The sequence below is a fragment of the Tupaia chinensis genome, unplaced genomic scaffold, assembly GCF_000334495.1.
Source record: "Tupaia chinensis unplaced genomic scaffold, TupChi_1.0 Scaffold000262_1, whole genome shotgun sequence".
NCBI lineage: Eukaryota > Metazoa > Chordata > Mammalia > Scandentia > Tupaiidae > Tupaia > Tupaia belangeri.
Genome location: NW_006159742.1, coordinates 842,165 through 860,686, shown reverse-complemented (window position 1 = coordinate 860,686; position 18,522 = coordinate 842,165). Strand labels below are relative to the sequence as shown.

Here is an 18,522-nt window from a genome sequence, read left to right as displayed (position 1 = left end):
ATCTGAACTCAATCACTCTCACTGTCACTTGCAAAAGGTTAGCCCACTGAAAACTTAACAAGATGTCCTGGAGAGTGAGGGGGGGAAAGAGAAAAGGCTGGCAAGTCTTGGACCTGATTCATGACCTTGCCCCTTGCTGCCAGGGGCCAAAGTCTAGTCACAGACACTGTGTCCCAACAGAACTATTGGAACAAAGATAGCAAGGAAGCCAGGACAAAGGACATCTTGGCAATGTATTAGTAACCAGGAGGGCCTCTCTGCTGCCTTGGCACTGTGCAAGACACCAAAAGAGAGGGGACAGAAAGCAACATGGACCGTCCTGCCAGCTCACGTAGCTCTCCCTTGCCTGAGTTGGTGGAGAAGATTCAGAGACAATACATTATCTTGGTATTTCATCTTTCCTGAGCCCAGCATCCTTGGTCTCTCTATGGAAGACTATAATTAGCATGCATTGACCCTATTTACCGTTATTTGCTTAAATATTTTTAATCTCTTTTAAAAAAAAAATCTGTTACTTACAGTCATCTTATAACCCAATTGTCTTCTTTTTAAAAAATTTCAACTACAGGGAACCAGCAGTTAGCATAATGGCTATGTCGCTGGACTCCCGCGTAGTCGACCGCGGTTCATGTCCCGGACCTGGTGGCTTAAAACTCATGCCGGGCGCGTGTGCGTGCGTGCCCAAGATCCCGAGAGGAGAGTGGAGGAGAAGGGACTGCGGCGTGACCATCCCTCCTGGGGGGTGATTTCTCACTTTCTGTCTCTATGTCTCTCTCTGTCTGTCTGGCGAGTGCACGCGCCCTACAGTGAAAATCTCTCCAAAAAAAAAAAAAAAAATTTCAACTACAAAATTTTCTGAACTATACAAAATGGTAGAGAACAATAAAACAGGAGAGACAAGATGGATGATGAGCACAACTTCTCCCCAAAAGGAAGTCCAAAGACAAAACAGGTAATTGGTTCTATTTTGAGCAGAGATATGAGCCACAGTAAAGAAGCAAGGGAAAACTTCTAAGGCACAGAGAACAGTAACACAAATCCCCACTTACAAACCACCTTCTAACTTCAATAGTTACAATTTTTGTCAATCTTATTTCACCTAATATCTCAACCATACTTTTTCCTAGAGTATTTTAAAGCAAGACCAAGACATATGATCCTATTTGTACACACACATTGGTGAGCATGTTCAACGGATAGAACAGCTTACAAATAAGGAATCAAACCTAACAAAGACAACTCATCCCTTAAATTAATTAAAACCCAGCCAATATTAAAATTTTCCGGATGGCCTTAAAACATGCCATCTATAGTTGGTTTCCTTCTGTCACTATCTAAACAAGGTCCAGAGCCTTATTTTTCTACTGACAGTAAGGTCATAGGGAAGCCATGCCTACATTTCAATCAATGTGCAGGAATCCATGAGAATAGGCTAAGTTGCCAAAAATACACAATCCATGGAAACCTGAAGAGGCTCTCCACCCATGCAAAATTTAATTCTTACCAAGCCAGCAAAGCAAAATTTTGAGATATGTATGACAACAGCAAAATAAACTTCATTTAAATGATTTCTTTTTAAACCACAGATTCGGTATACTTTCCCATCTCTAATTGTCAGCCACATGGTCTTATTTTGAAGTATTTAGGGCACCTGCTACTTGGGCTGTTGGAATTTTATATTTATGCACACAGAACAGCCTGCTAGGGAAGTATTGATTTTTCTACAGCAGTTACAAGACGTTGTGTTTGCAAATGTGGAACAAAGAGCCCACTTTATATTTAGTAGGAATGTAAGTTCATCTCAAAATAGAAAAAAATCTTGCCCCAAGATGGATGACAAAGGTGGGACACAGTAGTAAAGACGAACCCCTTTCTTTATAGATTTTCTTCAAAATGTAGCCTATAAATGGGTAAAATTTTGGAGGACAACATATGCTTTCTCCACTCTCTCAATAGAACAATTTTAGTCCTTCACCTTATAAAATGAAAATATTAAGGAATGACATATTTAAGAGAAGGTGTTCACTTATCATTAGTTGGCTTTTATTTTTCACAAATAAATTCCTGTTCAAAACCACAATGAGATACCACCTCATACCCATTAGGATGGTTAATATTAAAAAAATAAAAAGCAACAAATGTGGGTGAGGATGTGGAGAAATTGGAGCACATGTACTTAGTTGGAGGGAAGTGAAATGGTGGAAAATAGTAGTGTGATAGTCCTCAAAAAATTAAAAATACCACGTGATCCAGCAAATCCCTTCTTGGTATATACCTAAGAGAACTGAAAGCAGGATCTGCAATTATTTGTTCACCCGAATTCATAGCTGCATTAGTTACAATAGCCAAATGGTGATGGTAACTCAACTATTTATAGAAGGATAAATGGATAAGGAAAAGGTGCAATATCCATACAAAAGAATATTATTCAGCCTCAAAGAAGGAAATTCTGACATATATTACAACACAGATCAATTTGGGGGACATTTTTTAATGTGAAATAAGCCAGTCACAAAAAAGACAAATACTGTTATGATTCTGCTTATGTGAGGTACCTAGGAGAGTCAGGAACCTGATAGCTTGAAACTCATGCCAGGTGAATGTGCGTTTCTGCCCCAAATCCTGAGAGGAGAATGGAGAAGGACTACAGTGTAGCCATCTTCCTGGTGGGTAATTTCCTGCTTTCGCTCTGTCTCTCCAGTGAGTGTATGTGCCCTATAGCAACAAATCTCTCAAAACAAAACAAACACAAAACTTTGGGCCAGCCAGTGGTGTAGTAGTAAAGGTGCCTGGATCCATTTGGTCGATTGTACAGTTTAAGTCCCAGAACCCGTGGCTTGAAAAACATGCCAGGTGTGTGTATGTGTATTCAAAATCCTTAGAGTAAAATAGAGATGGGACTACAGTGTGGCCATTCTCCCCCCTCCCCAGGGTGTGTGTGTGTGTATGTGTGTGTGTGTGTGTGTGTGTGTGCTTTCTCTTTCTCTGGCTGGTAAATACATGTGCCTTATGCCAAATTAAAAAAAAAAAACTTAAATAACAAATTATTTTAATTATATAATAGGGATGATATCCAGTGCTCCACGTACAACTCAAAGTTTCAGTAAAGAGGCCAAAGCCTCTCTGTCCCCAGGAACCACTGTTACCTCACATGGGAAGAAGAGAGAAGCCCTGCCTTATTTACCAGTAGGGCTCCATTTGTTGCCTTGAGACAATCAGATCTTTTGGTATTTTTCCTATGTTCCCAACCAGACCTGAACATAACCTAGAAGGGCCAGTGATTCATTACCACAGAGATGAAAATAGTCTCTTCTGGTCCTGCTTGGTCAGAAGCTCCATGACTTAGGGGAAGGAGGAAGAGAAGTTAGAACTCACTTCCCCCAGTGCTGTGGTTTTCATATATGCTAAAGGATCTAAATATTTACTTACTTACTCAGAAAAAAAGGTTAAACTTTCTGTACATAAATAATCATTATAAAAACACATTTAAGGGCCAGGAGGTGGTGTGGTGGTTAAGGTGCTGGATCCCACATGGCCTACCCTGTGGTTTAAGTTCCGGACCTAGGGTTTAAGAAATCACGTTGGGCCCTGGTGCAGGCATGCCCAAAAAGTCCAAGAGAAAAAGGAACTGCATTTTGGTCATCCTCCTTGGGGTGTATGTGTATTTTCTCACTTTTCTTTTCTCTCTCTTCGGTGAGCGCACACACTGAATACCAAAACATTAAAAAAAATAATAATACCACAGATAAGTTGTGGAATAACTGAATAATAACATGTTTGAAACACCACAACTGAATATCTACTAGTCTGAGGGTTTGTGGTTAAAAATAACACTAGAAACCAAAGCAGATTTAGGTCTCACAGGGTAGAAAAGTTGCTCACAGATAAGTCTAGGGGCTATAATAATCAGATTTGGAAATCCTATAGCTTTATGTCTAAAAGCAGGCTAGTCACTAAATTACATGTAACTTTTTCCCCTTGTCCTCAGCAGACTGGAAAAAAAAAAAACAACAACTCATTTCTAGCATATGGAAGAATTTCAACACTTGGGAGACAAAATATCAATGACTAAACTCTAATTTAAGAATATTGCCCAATGAAACCTGTATTTTTTTTTTTTTCGTTGTTGCTGTTGTTAAAATTTTGCCAGAGGGCACATGTGCTTGCTGGAAAGAGAGAGAGATAGAGAGATAAAGAGAGAGATAAAGGGAGGAAGCACCCCTCTCCCAACCCCCCCCCGCCAAGGGTTGATCACGCTGCAATCCCTTCTCCTCCATCTCCCCCTTTTTTCAGAATTTTGAGCATGCACACACATGTACCCTGTGTATTTTTCTTGTCTCCAGGTCTGGGACTGTAACTGCATTAGCCATGTGGTACCCTACTGCTTTAACCACCACGTGGATGTCCCTAAAATTTGTATTTCTAAATTAAACCAACTGGACGTTTTCACATGGCAAGAAGTATATTCAGTGACTCAGAATTTTCTTCCTTCAAATAATTTTCTAAATATTAGTACTTTCTAGATCTATTTAAAACCATTGAGAATCCTACTTTATGAAACCATGAAATCTCAGTAGCTTTACTAAAATACGGTGATTATCTTTATCAAGCTTTCTCTTGTCCATATATGTTGGACAAAAGCTTTAAAATTAAACTCTTAACATGTACGGCCTATTTTTTCTTACATTCCCTCAAATAACTTGCACATACTCAGAGCTTCATTGGTTTTGTCAAATGGAATTTACTGGACTGTTACATGAAAACATGCAAATGTATACTTACCGAAATAAACCCTTACAGCATTCAAATCCTCAGCATGAGATATTTATATGTAAATAAATATCTATAACTAATATATGTTTAATTCTAAGTAACAAGCTGATGCAAGGCCTATAATGAGTTACAGGGTGGTATCTTGAATACTTATTTTTTCTTACCATTTTGTAAAAATTATGTGGAAAAAAATTATGTGGCTTTAATGTTTCTGTATACTTTCCAATTCTAGCTGTTGTATAACATCAATGACCTTTAAAATTCACTTCATGTTTTAGAAGTCTCAGAAAAGCCAGGACACAACTCCAGTGAAATAACACAGAAATTAAAGAATGAAGTGAAAATTGACACTCACCCTACACTTGAACTATGTCATGCTGGGAATTCATATATTGAATATAATGAGCCTTTTCTAACAGTCTCTAGCCTGTGCTAGAATTAGTCTGTAAGGCTGGAACAACAAGACAGGAGACAGGAATGTCTAAAGCAGTGCTTTTCAATCTTTAGCCAAATATATCAGAATCACCTGAAGAACTTGCCTCAACTCAGATTACTGAGGCCAGTAGGTGGCGTGGTGGTTAAGATACTGGACTACCACATGGCTGACGGTGGTCCGAGTCTCGAACCTGGTGGCTTGCAAATCAGACTAGGCACATGTGTGTGTATGCCCAAAATCCCAGGAGGAGAATAAAGAAGAAGGTACTGCTGTGTGGCCATCGCCCCTAGAGGATATCTTCTCACTCTCCCTCTCATTGTCTCTCTCTGGTGAGCACACATACCCTATGACAAAAATCTGAAAACAAAACACCTTGGATTACTGTATCCAAATTCTAGAGATTCCGTTTCAATAGGTCTGAAGTAGAATCAGAGAATGTGCATTTCTTACAGGTGCCCAGGCACGGCTGGTGCTGCTGTCTACATTGAGGACCACTGTTCCAAAGAGTACTGACAAACTAATGTGTTATGGTGCTCAAATGCTCCAGAGATTTTCTACATGGTCTAGTTTTCTGACAAAAATAAAGAGTAATTTAACACAGAAACCAGAGAGATGTAGTTCTGTTGTAGAATAAAGACAAAATAGAGGAGAAAAGTTAATAAAGTATACAACGGCATCTTTAGGGAGACTAAAAGTGCCAGCTTTATTTAGCAGGTCATGAGTCTAAATGCATAGCTATTCTGGCGTGGATAAAGGTTTAGGTGGAAATAACTGTGCACAGCAATGCTGAGATAATTCTAGATGAGGAAATCTGCATATTTTCTAACACTCCAGTAAACCCAACCGGATCTGACCTTGTCTCCTAATTTGAGTGCTGAAAAGAGCCTGAGCAACCACAATTGCGGTCAGACAGAATTTTAGTGCATCATTCATCAAAAAACATCTTGCTAAATTAAGGCCAAATGCAGTGTGGACACTACAAGGGACTGAATCTACTTTTGTGAAAAACAAAAAGGACACAAAGAACCAAGGAAGCGTGAAGAGGAAGAGGAGCAATCGTTGAGTAAGACAAACATCTGATGCTATATTTGAACAGACTCTAAAGACAGATCGTGTTTTCTCCTGGCTGGTCTTACAGAGATGGAGATTTGTTTTCAAGATATTCACTCACTTTTTTCCTGACATCACCAGCAAGTATTGAACATGAGGCTTAATTATGCATGAAAAAGCTCCCTCAAACTATTATGTATATTTAAGGGATATATACGTCTTGGTCATAAATCACTCTATATCAGACATTAAAGTAAAATGATAACGGTTCTACTTTCACTCACAGAAAATAAATTCTGCCACCTTCAAGTTGTGCTTGGATGAACCCAAGAGAAAAGATAATTTCACATCATTACATATTCAACTCAAAGAGGTCAACCACTTTAATAAATCATAAGGTGGAATTAAAATGCAACAATAGTAAATGAATATTAAACACTTGCATACTTAACATACCAAATTCATTAAGCTATGAATCCCTAGAAAATGATGAAATGACAATGGATTTTCAAACAATTTATTTTCCAAATGTTATTATTTTTTCTGTGCAACCAGATCTGTGCCATCACTTTGCTGGAATAATACACTCTATCTGCTGTTACAGATTAACAAAATTAGATCTAAGAATCTCTTAGCAACTATAGACATTTTAAAATCTTTGCTTTTAATCTTATTGCACTGGTCAATAGTTTCAAGTTTTTAAGAGCAGTTATGCTCATGTCAATGTTTCATAATATGTAATTTTAAAATATAATGATTCATAATCTCAATTTGGAGGTCTAGAAATTTTGAGTTGTTGCAGGGCTAATTCTGATATGCTAACTTATTGCTAGTTGAGGCAATGCTAGGTTATAAAATTTATGATTAATAGTGAAACACACAAGGTAATTTTTTTTTTTTAGAGGTTTTTGCTATAAGGGCACTTGAGTTCGCCAGACAGAGAGAGACAGAGAGACAAAAAGCGAGAAATCACCCCCACGGGGGATGGCCACCTAATTCTGATATGCTAACTTATTGCTAGTTGAGGCAATGCTAGGTTATAAAATTTATGATTAATAGTGAAACACACAAGGTAATTTTTTTTTTTTTAGAGGTTTTTGCTATAGGGCACTTGAGTTCGCCAGACAGAGAGAGACAGAGAGACAAAAAGCGAGAAATCACCCCCACGGGGGATGGCCACACTGCAATCCCTTCTCCTCCCTTTGCCTCTTGGGATCTCGGGCACGCATGCACACATGCCCAGCGTCAGTTTTAAGCCACCGGGTCCAGGACGCGAACCGTGGTTGACTACGTGGGAATCCAGTGACATAGTCCTTACGCTAACTGCTGGTCCCAACAAGGTAATTTTTCAGACAGACACCAAATTAAAGAATTAGGTGTAACCTTATTCAATACCAAAGTGTCAATTACTTTCCATAGGTATCTTTATTGATTTACACATTTGGTTTCAAATGGTGCCATTGGTAAATTGACTTTGTTTGTTAAAACAGTGATGAGCTATACAGTGGAAATAGCTTCTCTTTCCATCACTTACCTAGGTTTTGCCACATGCTGAAGATTTCACATCCCATTGTTACCCGCATGTCACCATACCTGAAATAGAACAAAATCAAACCTGATAAAAAGCCTCCAGAACAAAGAGGTATTTGCATGTCTTCAAAATACAATTTATTATTCTGAAGTAAAAGGCTTTAATGAAAGATATTTAATATATCAATACATGACTTGATGCTTCTAAATCAAATCCTTTTCTGGTAAAACTGATCTATCTCATAATTCATTGTTTCTATATTAATTTTAAATCCCAAAAGACCTAGGACCAAAAAAAAAAGCATCATTAAGTTTAAAATATTGAAATTTCCAAAAAAGATAGCTTCTTGTTCTCTCAATCATTGCTTCTCCACTGTGTGTTTTCCAGTTAAGGACATCCTGATGTATGAAACATTTAAAAGGCAATGTTTCCCACTTGGTTATATGTTGGTACTTACTTTTCTAATACCTTTTTCTTTTTGGAAGGTGTGAACATCTCCAGCTGCAGACACAACTGGTTTATAAAAATGACAGCAAGGTAAAAGTAGGAATCCCAGATCTAAAATACAAGAAGATATTTAAATACTATGGGGGCTGTACAAATATTTATACATGAAGTGATATAGTATCTTAGATTTGCTCCAACAGTAATAAATAAGTTGGCATATAGTTGAAATAAGATAGGTCGTAAGTTGGTAATAGTCAGTTAGATATGGGTATAAGGGTTTGTTACACTATTTTCTCTACTTTTATATGCCCAGACATTTCTTTTTTTTTTTTTTTTTTTTTTGAGAGGTTTTCGCTATAGGGCGCGTGCGCTCGCCAGACAGACAGAGACATAGAGACAGAAAGCGAGCAATCACCCCCCAGGGGGGATGGTCACGCCGCAATCCCTTCTCCTCCATTCTCCTCTTGGGATCTTGGGCACGCACGCACACGCGCCCGGCGTGAGATTTAAGCCACCGGGTCCGAGACGCGAACCGCGGTCGACTACGTGGGAGTCCAGCGACATAGCCATTACGCTAACTGCTGGTTCCCTGCCCAGACATTTCTATAATAGGGTGTAAACTAAATAAATGCTATCTAGTTATACACTGGAATATCCCAGGTTTCATGAACTCTCTGGCATATACAGTAAATGGAGAGGTTCGATTTCTATTATCACATGTCTGAATAACTTCAAGGAGGCTGAGGGGGAAGATGGATTACTTTATTCCTGTGTGAATTCATTTTTGGAACTACTTTTGATGTAGAACTTCGAAAAAAATGCATACACTTCTTTGGGATATGTTAATTGTTTTAAACTCAGATAGTATATAAAAATTCCCTTCCTAGACAAATCTTTTGAGTCTAAGTTTTCTTATACTAAAAACAGAATCAGAGACAGGATAAAATTCCCTGAAATAAATTTAGCAAAAAATGTGTAGGACATAATAGAAAGAAACTACTTTTCTATTGACACCATGTAAAATTAGAGAAAAATAACAAGCTAGGAGAAACGTGACAAAGAATATCTTTTGTGTATAAAGAACTCACAATAAAAAAAGAACATAACAAAACTCCAAGCAAATAATGAACAAAGGCCAAGAACAACTTACATTAAAAAATTCTATTAAAAATTTTTTTATTCAAAGAAAAATGTTCCCCTTATCTAATTTTCAAAAACATTTCTCTTCCAATATTGTTATAGATATGACAATAGGTAATCAACTATAATTGGTATAATGATCTTTACCAAAACAACTCCACTAATAAATATTGACTCAAAGAAATAGCCAGGGATATGTGCCGAGTTTTATTTTGTAAGAATGCAAAGAGTAACTTAAAGAATGAAATAGTAGAAAACCTTATCTAATTTTCAAAAACATTTCTCTTCCAATATTGTTATAGATATGACAATAGGTAATCAACTATAATTGGTATAATGATCTTTACCAAAACAACTCCACTAATAAATATTGACTCAAAGAAATAGCCAGGGATATGTGCCGAGTTTTATTTTGTAAGAATGCAAAGAGTAACTTAAAGAATGAAATAGTAGAAAAATTGAAATATCAGAAAATAGACCTCTGACTGTGAGTTTTAACATATTATTATTAATTGTAGGATGATATAGAAAAATATGATACACATAATTATGTAATCATTAAAATTTAATTGGCTTTACTATATTTGTGCTTTTTTGCATTTTTCTAGTTATCCAGTAAGAAATTTTTTAAAAGAACTACTTTTTATTATTTAACTTTATTTTAATTTGACCAGGGAGGGACAAAGTGAGAAAGAGAGGGAAAGAAAGAAAGAGGAAAAGCAAACCGCTAGGTCCAGGACTCAAACCATGGTCAGCCATGTGGGAGTACCAGTGCCTCTAACCACCATGCCACCAGTCAGCCCCCAGTAAGAACATTTTATAAACTATGTAATATAAAACTAATATTAATAATAAATAAAATTAAATAAAACAATTCTTAAAAATTTAAAAATAATAAGAAACAAAGATGCTGAAAAGATAGAACCATTATATAGTTTCTTTTTTTAAAGATTTATGCCATAGGACATGTGTGGTCACCAGAAAGAGAAAAGGAAAGTGAAAATCACCCCACAGAGGAGATGGTCATGCTACAATCTTTATTCCTCTGTTATTGTCTCAGGATTTGGTGATGTGCAGGTTTTTCAAGCCATTGGGTCTGGGACTTGAACCACAGTCAACAATGTGGGAGTCCAGTGATGCAATCAGCCCCTCCATCAACTTTTTGATAACCTCTCTGGATGTGCACACAAGAATCTAGCAGGTTTTTCAAGCCACTGGGTCTGGGACTTGAACCACAATTGGCAATGTGGGAGTCTAGCTCCTTAATCACCTCATGGCCTGCTGGCCTCTGATAGAATCATTGTTAAGAAGGGAAGACAATATAGGCCATGTTCATCTTTGGTTACCATTTATCAATTGCTATCTTAAGAATAATACATCAAGAATTTGTAGGTCCCTAGGCATATCACATTATCTTACAGATGTACAGAGAGTTCTTCTTTAGAGAATCTTATCTAATCTTTCAATTTTTCCTTTTCATTAATTCATTCCCACAAAATGGAAAGCTAGAGAAGGAATCAAATAGCTTTATTTATTTATTTTTTAAAAGGTTTTTGCCTTAGGGAGTGTGTGCTCACCAGAGAGAGAAAGAGAGATAAAGACAGTGAGAGGGAAAGTGAGAAACTACCCTCCTAGGGGGAATGGCCATGCTGCAATCCCTTCCCCATTCTCCTCCTAGGATCTTGGGCATGCACTCACATGTGCTCAGCCTGAGTTTCAAGCCACCGGGTTTGGGACTTGAATTGTGATCAGCCCTGTGGGAGTCTAGTCATGTAATTGCTACACCATCTGCTGACCCCAAGAGTTTTCTTTATAAATATTTTTCTCACTCTACTTTTAGTTTAAAAGCATTGTGTTTTAAGTCCTCTTTGTCATGCACAGGGGCCATATAGAAGACAGCAACAATTAAAATCTACAGTAATAAAGAACTATTATCTTCTAAGCAGTATGGTATCTACCAAGCTGATAGGATTTTATAGACCTAACTTGTTGACAAGCATAATGAAAACTGTTCTATCGTTCTCCACAGTTGAAAGTAATAGGGCTCAGGGTCAGCAGATTATATTAGCAGTTACACTGCTGTACTCTCACATGGCCGACTGCAGTTCAAGTCCCAGACCCAGTGTCTTGAAGCTTGTGCCAGGTGCATGTGCATCCATGCCCAAGTTTCTGAGAGCAGAATGGAAGAGAAGAGATGGCATGGCCATAACCTGTTGGGGATGATTTTCACTTTCCCTCTCACTGTCTCTGTCTCTCTCCAATGAACACACGTATCCTACGGCAGAAATCTCTAAATAGAAAATGTAATAGGGCCCATGAAAATATGTTAGAAAATATTTTCCTAAAATACAAGGTGAATCATTTAGCCCAAGAAAGAGAGTCATGTAAATGGATACGTACCTTATAATCAAAGTTCTCATTTAAGAAGTTCTTACGAAGTGCATCCGAGAGGTACAGAACTGTTGTAATAATAACACTAGTGAAAAAAAAAATTCAGTTGAAAAACTTCATAGTAGTACATTAATAGATAAAAATAAAAAGCAACTAAGACAAGAAAATTTTCAGTAAGCATATGATGCAATATTTAGATAATATATATTTGAAATGAAAAAAAGATGCCAGCTCCCTCTAGCCAGAAAGAAATCAACTAATCAATCAATCTTCATTGAAGTTATTTGAAAAGTGACACAGAAAAAGTTCTATGAATTCATGTAACTCAGACAAAAATATAATAACATGTTGATGTTTTATAATGTTTTGTTTATTTCTAAATAAAGCAAAATAATTTAACACAAACACAGCCTCCTGTATTGATTATCATGGAAGAAGCCATACTTAAAAAAAAATACAGGAAAAAAAGATGAAATAGATGAGATAGGATGATGGAATGCACTATAGATTGATTAGCCTTCTCTTTGTTCTCCCCTATTTAAGTGTTAGAGGGCAGGCAAGAACTGTGGAAGGGACTCCCTCTCTCTGGACGACAAGATTGCCACTAAAGAAGCAATTACTGACTGTGAAATTGTCTATAACCCGGTACTAAGCTGTGCGAATCTGGCAGAGGGTCGGAGCCATTTGGAGAAAGGGGCGTCTGCAGGGCAGGACAGAGTGGACAAAGTCTGACAGAGGGGACACACAGAGCTTTATGTACCTTGCTAGGGAGATTAAAAAAAAAAAAAAAAAGCACTTAGCATCTTTTGCTGGTTTTAGACTTCTGTAATTTGTTCAAAATCTGGTTATTTTTATAGCCAATATATTCCAAATGTATTTTCCATTGATTAATTTAATGTTAGATACAGCATTATATTGCAACAAGATAAGCCACCCCCCACAAACTACTCTAAACTAAACACCAAGATGCAAATGGTTGATATTTAAACCGTCCTTGGCCTTTCCCAAGATGCATGCATAATGCAGTGCTGTGCTGTGCTGAGGCCCCAGCTCACATCACAGGACCTGGAATCGAAAGCTGTAGCTGTTGGATCTAAGATAAGAAGATACAAACAAGCTGACACTGCACACGCACACACAAGGTCACATCTTGGTTACCCCACTGGTAAAAATTAGAAGAGTATTTGCAAATCAGAAGAATATTTATAGTCTTTGAAGGATGTAGAGACACATTTAGAGAGAGAACTTGAACCTCAAGGCAGATGCCGACAGAAGGACATAAATCTTGATCTACTGGAACACTCCTGTTACATCTTTCTTGTGGGCAGAAACACTAACAAGGGTATGGGGCCAAATGCCTAAACATGGAAGTTCAAGACAAAAGGAATAAGAAGGAAACCACTGTTTCATGGGCATCTGCTCTACCCAGAGCAGGACCTGTGTTACATGAACCTACATGTGTCATTTATATCTTTCAATGAGCCTTACCATGAAAATTAAATATAAGAAAAACCTATGAGATTGAGAAGTCCCATGGTTTCTTCAGCCTCCCAAACAGCTGATTTTATCTGTAAAATTTCTATCAGAGATAAGTCACCTGCAAATAATGGTATAAAGTGTTGATTTTCTATAGGCACTGGCAAAATCAATGATGGTAACTGAAAAAAATTATTGATGTTTCTAAAGTATGTTGCTCAAATTCTATTGTACGAAACTAAAGCTTAATGATCAGAAAATGAAACACTATCAATGAAGAAAATGATTCTTTACCCTAGAATCTAGTATAGAATTACTGGACTTTCAGATTTAAAGAAGAAAAGTTGGGACACCAAGCAATGGCACAGTGGTAAGGCAACTGAATCCACACCAGGTTCGCTGGTTCATATCTCAGGGCCTTCCTGTGTATGTTGGTGTGCATGTGCCCATGACCTGGGCCGGGTAAGAAAGGGGATGGATTGTGGCATGGGGACCCTGTTAGGGTTGCCTCTCAGAGGAAATGAATAGATAAACTTTTAAAAAGTAGCTTTCAAAACGAGAAGATTTTGCATTCCTTTTTAAAAAACAACTAATTTGTAATTATTATACAATTTGACCAGAGAGATAGAGAAAAAAAGAGACAGAAAGAGAGAGAGGGGGAGTGAGTAAGCAAGCCACCAGGTCCAGTATTCAAACTGTGGTCGGTGATGTGAGAGTCCAGCACCTTAACTAATATGCCACCTGCCAGGCCCATGTATTCTTTTTCTTTTGGAGAGGTTTTTGCTATAGGGCATGTGCGCTTGCCAGAAAGACAGAGAGAGACAGAGAGACAGAAAGTGAGAAATCACAACCCTGCAGGGGAGATGGTTATGCTGCAACCCTTTCTCCTCCTTTCTCCTCTTGGGATCTTGGGCACTCACACACACACATGACCAGTGTGAGTTTTAAGCCACCGGTTCAGGACTAGAACCACTGTTGACTACATGGGAGTCCAGGGACATAGCCATTAAGCCAACTGCTGGTCCCAACCCCATGTATTCTTAATATGTGGTTATAAGGACAAGTTTTGGCTTTGAGGTTTAATGGAAAAACACACACAGTCCCATTACAGGTGATTCTTCCATGTACTGAGAGCTGAGAACCACAGCTCTAAACTAGGGCAGTGCCTCTCAAACTCTAATGGGTACTCGGTAGTGTAGTTAAAATGCAGATTATGATCCAGCAAGCCTGGGCATTTCTACCCTGCTCCAGGGGTGCAAATCTGTGGTCTGTAGCCCACACTCTGAAGAAGACTCTAGAGGTCTGAGTCAGAAAACTATTCCAGCAAATTCCACTTCAGTATTCTTCCGATTTCTAGAATGTTAGGCAGATTCTTACGGTTCTTTAATGGGGGCACGCAGTCCCTATTTCCAAATTAAACACCTCACCCACTGACCAGGGCTGCTTTACATTAGGCAGAAAGGGGCAGAGGGCATAGTGCCTACGAGCCTTTCAGGGGCTCTGAAACTACTGAGACAAAGAAAGAAATTAGAAAAGAAAAGAAAGAAAAGAAAAGAGAAGAAAAGGAAAGAAAAGGAAAGAGAAAAGAAAAGAAAGAAAGAAAAGGAATAAAGAAAGAAAGGAAGAAAGAAAGGAAAGAAAAGAAAGAAAAGAAAAGAAAGAAAGAAAAGGAATAAAGGAAGAAAGGAAGAAAGAAAGGAAAGAAAAGAAAGAAAAGAAAAGAAAGAAAGAAAAGGAATAAAGGAAGAAAGGAAGAAAGAAAGGAAAGAAAAGAAAGAAAAGAAAAGAAAGAAAGAAAGAGACAGAGAAAGAGAGAAAGAGAGAGAGAGAGAAAGAAAGAAACCAAATTAAAACTATGAATTAAGAAATACTAGATGCCATCAAATGTCCAAACATCTGAATAATTGGTATCCCATAAGGTGAAGAGACTCATACAGGCATTGATAATCTATTCCATGAAATTCTGCATGAAAACTTTCCAAACCTAGAGAGGCATTCAAAGATACAGTCCCCAAAAATGCAAAGGATCCCAAATAGAATCAACCCTGGAAGATCTTCTCCAAGACACATTATAGCCAGATTGACCAAAACCACAGACAAAGACAAGATACTAAGACTAGCAAAAGAGAAACGTCAAGTTACCTACAAAAGATATCCAATCAGGCTAACCTCAGACCTCTCATCAGAAACAATGCGAGCAAGAAAAGAATGGGAAAATATACTCAAAGTGTTAAGGAAAAATCACTTTCAACCAAGAATACTGTACCTGGCATGATTATCCTTCATAGGGGAAGAAAAGACAGGAACATTATCAGCTATACAAAACCTGAAAGAATTTACCAACACCAGACCAGATCTCCAAGAAGTTCTCAAAGGAGTGCTATACCAGGAAAATTAAATACAGACACACAGAAATAAGAGTTCAAAAACTACGAAAATGGCCAATGTAATTGTAGGGACAAGTCTGTAGTTGAATATTATATCCCAGAATATTATTAGGAAAATTGAACCATGAGAAGATAGATTGAGTACATGAGACTGAACTGAAATTGCATTTTATGACTTTTGACTAAAACATTGCTGATTTTCTTCTAGGTTTTGTTTTCCAGTTTTATGGATTTTTGTCCTGTCTTGATCTGCCGAGAGGTTCATGTACCTAGTATTTGAACAAAATCCTAACCTGCTTCCTGACTTTAAGTTTTAAGCAAAGTTCCTTAGCATTTCTTTGATTTATTAAAGCTAAAACTGCTTTTCTTGAAATTAAAAAATATATTTAAAAATACCTATTTAATGACCACAGTCAGCTATAGAGCATTGGCTAGGTGCTATTTCATAGTATATTAATTCTAATCAGAGTTTTATGCCTAAAATCAGACATGTATTCACAGAAATGTATATAACCACTGAACTTGCTATTGAAAGTAGTTAGATTATTTAAGAAATTTTGTGAATCAATAACATGTGGGGAAAAATGGAAGAGGGTGAGAAATAGGAAGAAAATACACACATATATATGAAACTAGAAATGGAAAATTATCGATAACATGTATGAGGCATCTACTATACAGTATATTCTGGATGGGAAATCACATTTTGTATGCTGTGACAATGCTCAGTGAGTGAATGTAAATTAATTAAAAATAAAAATTTTAAAAATTTTAAAACAAAAAATCACAATATGTTTACAGAATATAACACCATGAAATCCATTAATTGTCCAATTGAATGTTTATGCAAATTTTATACTAAAAAATTATAGGTTACTTTTTATAACTTCACAAGAATTCCTAAGTGTCCATAAATGCTGAGAAGTCACAGCTAATCAAATAAAATGACTTACTCATAAGCCAATAATTTTAGAAGCAAATGTAAAAATGCTTTTAATTATTTCCTCAGCAAAAATCTGTCCAGTGTGGCATGTGGGCCTATTTAATGTTTGATCTGATGAGGAGTAAGGCCTCCAAAATAAGACTGCCCAAGGCTAGGCAGATCTTGAAATGACTTTACCTGCAGTAGCAGAGGCAGCTTCGGGAGAGTTCTGTGGTAACTGAGCACTCAGTCAGTCTCCTAGCACACAGGTCTCCAAGCCAGCTAGAGGCATTTATACATTATTGCTTCATTGTAGCGGAAGCCTGTGGAGTTTAGGGATCTTTCTCTACCTGTTTCAGTTTATCCAAAACCATGTGGCTCCTCTGTTTTTTATTCTTTGACTCATGACTCAGTTTCTGAATGGATGGATATTTTAAATCTCAGTGCAACAGCTGAGATGGCAGAGGTTTGTAATCTGCAGCCATGAATAGCCAAATGACTGGCTTCTGCCATAGAAATGCAGGCATAAGGATCATGGTTTAAAGAAATTTATTTTTTTTCTTCTATAAAAGAGAAAAAGAGACAGAAACAGAGACAGGCACTCCCAGTAAGGTCCTCTTGCCTTGATCCACTGCTAGTATCAGCTGGCCTGGGTCATGGACTTGCATGCACATGTCTGGTCCGCTCAGCAAGATCCCGGGAGACAAACCCAGGACCTTTCCCATGTGGGCCAGTTGTGGCACCACTGTACCACCACCTGGTTCCATATTACTTAAAAAAATTATCAAAGGGCATGTGTGCTCACCAGAGAGAGTCAGAGAGAGAGAGCCAGAGAGAGAGGGAGGGACACAGCACTCTATCCTACCTCTCTGGGGACTGGTCAGGTCACAGTTCCTTCATTTTCCATCCCCTCAGGATTTGGGTCACACATGCACATGTGCCTGGCATGTTTTTAAGGCTACTGGGTCTGGGACTCAAACTGCACAGTTGGCCATGTGGGATTCTGGCTGCCTTAAATGCCAGGCCACAGACCTCCCCATAATCTATGGGTTAGCATGATGACATTTATAGATAAAAGAATACCAGTGCACAGGAAATCCAAGTTACTGCTTCATGGTTTTCCAGTTGCACCTCAGTCTGGAATTTAGGAATTATCTTTAAGTAGCCTTATACCTCCTTCTCATCCCCCATCCTCCCATAAAAAGCTCATCTCCTATCATTTGTTCTTTTGAAAACTACTCTAACCTAATAATCTGTCCAAACACCAAAGCCCAGCTCCAAACAGAGAGAAACGACTTTGTAGATAAACTAGATAACAATAATACTCATGTTTACACACTGAAAACTAAGCAAATCTAAACTGTAGTACAACAACTTCTCTTTAACCTGAAGGGTTGCTGGAGGAGCAGCAAAAATCAACACAAAGATAGAGATGAAAATCCCAGAGAGCCATCAAGGGAATGCATCCAAGCTGGTGGTCTCCAATTATGGCATGCTGAGAATACCCCACAGGATGTCCAAGATCTCACCACCATGGATGGTGAAGTAGGTTCACATGGGGCCAGCCAGGTGACTGTGAGGTATATGATGGCCCTTTTTCATTCTGTGGACTGGTGTGACAGGTTGAAGAGAAGACAGACCAAGGCCAGAACACAGAGAACGATGACATGTGGGGAACTTGGCCTTGTTCATCACCATTTTGCCAAGGGCCTGAATAGTGTTTGTTAAATGACAGTGGCCTCATGACTACATTTGTATCTATGCTTTGTTACTTGCCATACTAGATAATTCTGAAGTGTGATGCTCTTAAAACTTTTATTATTACTTTTTTAAATATTTCAAAGAACACAACAAAATTAGACAAGCAGCCATGATCCAAGTGGAGGCATGATATTAGCTAAAGCAGGAAGCAGGAAAAATAATGATTTTGCTTCTAGTCAATGGAACATGCAGTACAGATAAGGGAAAG

The 18,522-nt window shown here is 37.9% G+C and overlaps 1 protein-coding gene across 4 annotated transcripts in view; it reads right to left on the bottom strand.

The window, feature by feature from the left end:
* DOCK4 (dedicator of cytokinesis 4) overlaps nucleotides 1–18,522 on the bottom strand; it is a 164,464-nt gene that overhangs the window by 78,034 nt on the left and 67,908 nt on the right. For all 4 annotated transcript variants that reach the window (XM_014588159.2, XM_014588162.2, XM_014588161.2 and 1 more), the window contains exons 12-14: nucleotides 11,778–11,853; nucleotides 8,248–8,348; nucleotides 7,794–7,852 (exon numbers count right to left, since the gene is read on the bottom strand). In XM_014588159.2, coding sequence (XP_014443645.1) covers nucleotides 7,794–7,852; nucleotides 8,248–8,348; nucleotides 11,778–11,853 — 236 coding nt within the window. The remainder of the gene's footprint in view (nucleotides 1–7,793; nucleotides 7,853–8,247; nucleotides 8,349–11,777; nucleotides 11,854–18,522) is intronic.